Below are 6194 nucleotides of genomic sequence, written 5' to 3' on the forward strand. Positions count from 1 at the left end.
CCAATTTATCAACTTATCAAGTGGCAATTAGGACTTTGATACTGCTTAAGCAAGATCTCAAGTTTGAATTTTGTGAAAGGAGAAAATAATAGTGAGAGAGTCGCTCCCGAAAAAAATATGAGTATGTTAGTAATCAATTCCTGATTAATTCAAAACCCAATCGGAACCAATGCAGTCACCGGATACTAAGAGATTTATAGTAAGAAAAATAATTCAGTACACTTTAATTTCGGGCTATTATCAAATTCAAGGTGATTATCTAAGATAAACACGCGAATATAAAATTGTTACCATGTACTTTAGTCGGAAGTAAATACTTCTGGGAAGTGACAAAAGAAATAGCTGCAAATTGTACGGATACATACCAATTACTCATCCTGGTTCTTTTTTTCTTGACCATTTCATACTCCACCGACATGAGGAGCCCAGTTACAAGGTTGAGTGCAACAGCTCCTTGTCACTTTTGTCTATTGTCACCCTCGTGCGCTTGCATATCCGCCATCCTAACGTTGGTCCACGGCACGAGCTCGTGGGACATCGTAGCATAGAGGCGAAACAAATGAGTCGAACAATCACTGCTCAACGTGAAGCCAGGATGACCAAGATTGGGGTCTATTTGGATTGAATTTTTTTTTTCAAAATTTTTTATTGCATAGTAAATATATTTCTTGCTCAACGTGGCTTTCTAAAGACCGTTCATCCTGTAGAATCTCTGTTGCTAGATCCAGAAATAGCAAGATACACAGAACATACAGCTGAGGACTTCAATGCTACAACAATGGAGGACTCTCTTCCTCTTAATCTCTGTCAAGTCAAGAAATCTTCTTTAGTTATAAATCGGTTGTACACTTCCCTTCATAGCATTGCTTTACTGGCCTTGATATTCTACAGAACTTCAACCCTCCTGGAAATAACAAAAACTGGCAATAAATCGATGCCATTTGTACTATTTTATGTTTTAGTCTTTGCTTCTGAGCTGATGCTGTCTTTCATTTGGCTGCTCAATCAAGCGTATTTATGGAGGCCGGTTTATCGAACTGTCTTCCCGGAAAGATTGCCGGAAGATGATAAGCTTCCGGCCATCGACGTGTTTATATGCACAGCGGATCCAACTAGAGAGCCCAGCGTGCAAGTGATGAATACTGTCATCTCAGCAATGGCTCTGGATTATCCAGCAAATAAGCTCCATGTTTATCTTTCAGATGATGGAGGGTCACCTGTGACTCTTGGTGCCATGAGGGAAGCTTGGAATTTTGCACGTTTTTGGCTTCCGTTTTGCAGAAAATACGGGATCAAAACTAGCAGCCCAGAAGCTTATTTTTCGGTAGCAGGGGATGGAAATGTTAGCAGCAAAGAATTCACAGCTGAAAAGCAGAAAATTAAGGTTTCCTAATTTTGTCCACCTTTTCTGGTTGCATTGAGTTTTGAAATATCTTGGCCAATGTAGATGTCTCATTTTCTTTTCGCATCCAACTCAGTATATAATTTTAATGGGTTAAAATTATAACATGTTCAGATACATTTAATAACAAAAAAAATAGAACGTTTAAATTAATTAAATGACACTAAATTTTATTTAAAATTAATCTTTCCTACATTGTATACACAGTCAACGTTGAATGAATACAATTATGCAAAATTTGAATTTGAAATTTAATTTTTATACAAATGTCATGAATTTAACGATGATGGTGTATACACTGTCAATGTATATAAAATTTACTCATAAAATTTACTTTTAAAACTAAGTGTTAAATTATTAACTTATCACTTAATATAATATACACTTAAATATATCAAACTTAGTACTTAATAATTCAGTAATTTAACATATTTAGATTTCGATTTTCAAACATTAATTTTAGACTTAGTACTTGGATACTACTAAGAAACGTTTCTTTCCCTTTTATTTGATTCACTTTTATTTTTTAGTTTGCATTGAATGCGTTTCCGGAAAAAAAGGAAAAGTACAAGAGTTTTGATGGAGATATTAGTTTGTTTGGATAAGAGTTTATTTGGATGATTTATTTGAGATATTTACTGTAGCACTGTTTGTGATGTGATGTATGTGAGATAAAAAGGTGATTGGAAAGATAAAAAGGTGATTGGGATTTGTGAAAACAAATTTTGCAAACCAAATTTGGCTTGTCCAAACAAACTCAATTGATAAAAGGTCGCTGAAGATACTTTTAAGTTTTTCCAAAACGAGGCAAATATGATTGAGTACCACGACGATTGACTTGGGTTGGGTACACAATAATGTGTATGGTGGCTGGAAATGCTTATAATCTTTTCCAATACTTGCCAAAATGGGCTAAGGAGCACAATATGAGGTGCATTAATTTTTTGATGCAGGAAGAATATGACGTTTTCAAGGAACGAGTGAACAAGATTAAAGAAAACGCAACTACCATTATTAGCAAGAGTCATCCTTCAATTATTGAGGTAGGGTATATATATGTATCTCTTTTCTGAAAAGCTCCATGGTCTAAGCTACCAAAAAATTTAGGAAGAAAGTGCACAAATATCTCACAAATAATGGACCTACATAGTAAATTTTATATACACCGACAGTATATACACTATCACCATTTGATTCATGACATGTGTGTAAAAGTTGAATTTCAAATTCAAATTTTGTATAGTTGTGATTCATCTAACGCTGACAGTATATATACGATCAGTGTAGGAAAGATTTATCCATAGCTATATGCTTCCACCTATTAAGCCTTCAAACTGCACTCTACCCCACTTTAATGTGCATTGTACGCTGCGTTCTTAGTTTGATTTATGGTTGCGAGTACTTTTCTTTTATTAATAAAAGAGGGATAAGATTTAAGAAACGGAATTAGTTTCTTTAATTATAGATTCTCAACTTTAGCTGCTAAATCTTGCCTCTTCACAAAAGTAAGAAGGATACTGCTTTACCTTGTTAATCCATGTGTAATGATTTGAGAAAGCAAAAGCAAGGGAGGATACTGATTCCAGTGAATCACTGATGGAAGCTATAATCACCATTAATTATAAGATCTCTATTGCAAAATAAAACAAAAAATTTTTTTGTACTCATTGTTTGATAGGTAATCAGGCATCCAGCTGATAATGGAAGGGAACCAGACAAAGCAGAAATGCCTCTTCTTGTATATGTATCTCGTGAAAAAAGGCCTTCTCATCCTCATAATTTCAAAGCTGGAGCCCTCAACGTGCTTGTAATCTTCCATCCCCTACCTTTAATTGCCTGCGTTATGCAATATAGCTACAAGGATAAAGCAATTGATTAATTTTACTCGCAGCTTCGAGTCTCTGGATTGCTCAGCAATTCTCCACACATACTAGCTTTGGATTGTGACATGTACTGCAATGATCCAGCCTCAGCCCGGCAAGCTATGTGTTTTCATCTGGACTCTGAAATATCTCCTAAGCTAGCATTCGTTCAGTTCCCACATAACTTCCACAATATCAGCGACAATGATATCTATGATAGTCAGCTCAGAACATTTTTTACGGTACGTAAAAATTTTCGGTATTCTACTATATATTCTAGTCATGCCAAAGGCATAAAAGAGTGCTAGTAAACCATTCTTTTAAATTACGGTTTAACTCCTCCATTAATCAATTGATTCCACTCATTAATGGGATGATTCAGAACCAGTGGTATGGGATGGATGGAATTACAGGACCAATAAATTGTGGCACATGTTTTTACATAACCAGAGAAGCACTTTGTGAAACTTCTGGCAGCATCCAAGAGGGTATGCATTTTTTTTTTTGGAATCACTCCAGTTACATATGTTTGGGATGAAGTATGAATAATATGATGACTTTGTTCATTGATATGACAGATACTAATGTTAGTCAGCTTCGAAAAATTTTTGGTCCATCTAACGAGTTCATCAAATCCCTTAATCGAAAGATTAAGTCCAATATCATCAAGGATGAAGCACGTTGCTCCAGTGCATTGCTGCAAGAATCCCAATGTTTAGCTTCTCTTAGCTATGAAAACGACACGCAATGGGGGAAAGAGGCAAGGACCACTTCTAAAAACAAGCATAATTTTCTTCTACAAACTAATATTGAAGCCCTTTTTATTCTCTGGCCCTAAGTGCAGGTAGGCTTCAGGTACTTTTCTGTGGTGGAAGACTACTTCACTGGTTTCTTGTTGCATTGCAAGGGATGGAATTCTGTCTATTACAATCCACAAAGGCCTCCATTCTTGGGCACTGCTAGTACAAATTTGGGTGAAATGTTGGTCCAAAACACGCGATGGACCGCTGGTTTGATTGAAGTCGCTATCTCAAAGTATTCTCCAATTATTTATGGTCCATCAAGAATGCCAATACTCGCCTGCATGTGTTATGCACAACTCGCATATTATCCCTTCGGTTTCATACCATCTTGGTGTTTATCTATCATTCCCCAGCTCTGTCTCGTCCAAGGCATTCCACTCTATCCAGAGGTAAGCATTCAACTCATGTGACTTTCTACTCTTACCAAAATAATTATAATAAACATTGCCCGCCTTTGCCAATTTTAGACATCATATTTGCAAAATAGTAATAGCGTAAAATAGTAATAAATGAAATTTAGTCTTAAATGAACAGTCCAGATGGGATCGAACTTAGATGGTTCGATCTGGAACATGAAAAGCTCTCTGCAACCCCATAGTCCCTGGATCCCTCTTACTACTAACTATCTTGTCAAAGTTGAAAGCTGCATCCGATCCCATGTTTGCCAAACTATCTACTTTACAGCGTGTGTCTCGACCATTTAGTCCAATTATTCGATTCAGGTGGTAAGATGACAATTTGGCAATATTAGATTGTATCACGTTTTACAGCTCTTGTTGCTACATGACAAAGAGTTAGCACAGAATTCTTTCAACTGATAATCACTGCATTGGCACTGCAATCCATATGATTTTACATCGCATGATACTAACAACTTTTCTTTGTTTTCATCCAGATATCAAATCCATTTTTCATGGTATTCGTTTATCTGTTTCTTTCATCAAATTTGAAGCACATACAAGAGGCACTCTCTGCTGGACATTCCATCCGGACGTGGATGCATGAGCAGAGAATGTGGATGATCAAATCAGTCACATGTTACTTCTACGGAAGTTTGAATGCGATCATGGAGAAAATTGGCATGAGAGAAGCCAGTTTCTTGCCGACAGATAAGGCGGAGGATGAAGGACGAACTAAGCTATACAAATCAGGCATGTTCGATTTTCGAGCACCAGGAATGTTTATCATTCCAATGTGTACGTTGGTCATTCTAAATATTGTTTCCCTGCTCATTGGAACTGTGAAGATTATCCACACTAGAAATTACGGTGAGATATTTATTCAGGCTTTCATCTCATTTTTCATCATAGTAGTGCAATACGCTGTCATAGAAGGGATCTTCTTCAGGAAGGATTATGGTCGGATTCCCAAATTTGCATCTCTGTTATCAACCATGCTAGCAGGAATAATTCTTTCCTTAGGATCCCTTGTCCTCATTTACTAATTAAGTTTCACAATCTGCTACAAATCCTTCTGTAGTTGTTTCTAATATATTGAGAAATTGCCTCTATTTATTTATTCAAAAATTTTTTATGGTAAATTGTGATGCCTCGAGACTTTTTCCTCCGATCTTTTATTTTGTTAAAATGATAGATGAGAAATGGCCTCTTGGCATTGAACTAAAGAGGTGACATTAATAGGATGCGCCATCAAGAAGGAGTGAGCTGAAACGAGGTTATAAACTATATAGAGACCAGGGAAATGGCAAATTATTTCACAACTACCAAGATAATCAATCGAATTCTGGTAGCTGAAATAACAGTTTGGTTTTATGTATCTGTAGCTTCAGAAAATTCTCTTAGAAAGGTTTGGATTTCAAAGAAGAACATGTGCAATATTGTAGAATTTTTTTATGATATTATGTATGTGAAATAAAAATGTGATTGGAATATAGAAAGATGGTTGGAAAATGTTTTTATATATGCAAGTTTTTTTTTTTTTTTTTTTTTTTTGGTGTTAGCAAAACTTGTATCCAAACAAGCCCAACATTTGTATCCTCGTGAAGATGTGTGTAGCAACGTTCAATTCCATGTGGCCATGTAAAAGGAACTAGGCGTCAATCTGAAAGAGTGCAAGGAAAATGACAGTATGGCCACTCTGGTCCAACAATGCTCATTTCCTTGTATT

General features: G+C 36.1%; 1 protein-coding gene across 1 annotated transcript; it reads left to right on the forward strand.

The window, feature by feature from the left end:
- The first annotated feature begins 486 nt into the window (after positions 1-486).
- Positions 487-5585, forward strand: LOC140037561 (cellulose synthase-like protein G1). The gene is made up of 8 exons (XM_072081950.1): positions 487-1384; positions 2356-2445; positions 3081-3209; positions 3294-3506; positions 3647-3752; positions 3843-4024; positions 4109-4456; positions 4963-5585. The coding sequence occupies exons 1-8, from the start codon at positions 779-781 to the stop codon at positions 5509-5511; spliced, it is 2223 nt and encodes a 740-aa protein (XP_071938051.1). The 5' UTR covers positions 487-778; the 3' UTR covers positions 5512-5585.
- The last annotated feature ends 609 nt before the right edge of the window (positions 5586-6194 follow it).

This window comes from Coffea arabica, chromosome 3c (genome assembly GCF_036785885.1).
Source record: "Coffea arabica cultivar ET-39 chromosome 3c, Coffea Arabica ET-39 HiFi, whole genome shotgun sequence".
In the NCBI taxonomy this organism is placed as follows: domain Eukaryota; kingdom Viridiplantae; phylum Streptophyta; class Magnoliopsida; order Gentianales; family Rubiaceae; genus Coffea; species Coffea arabica.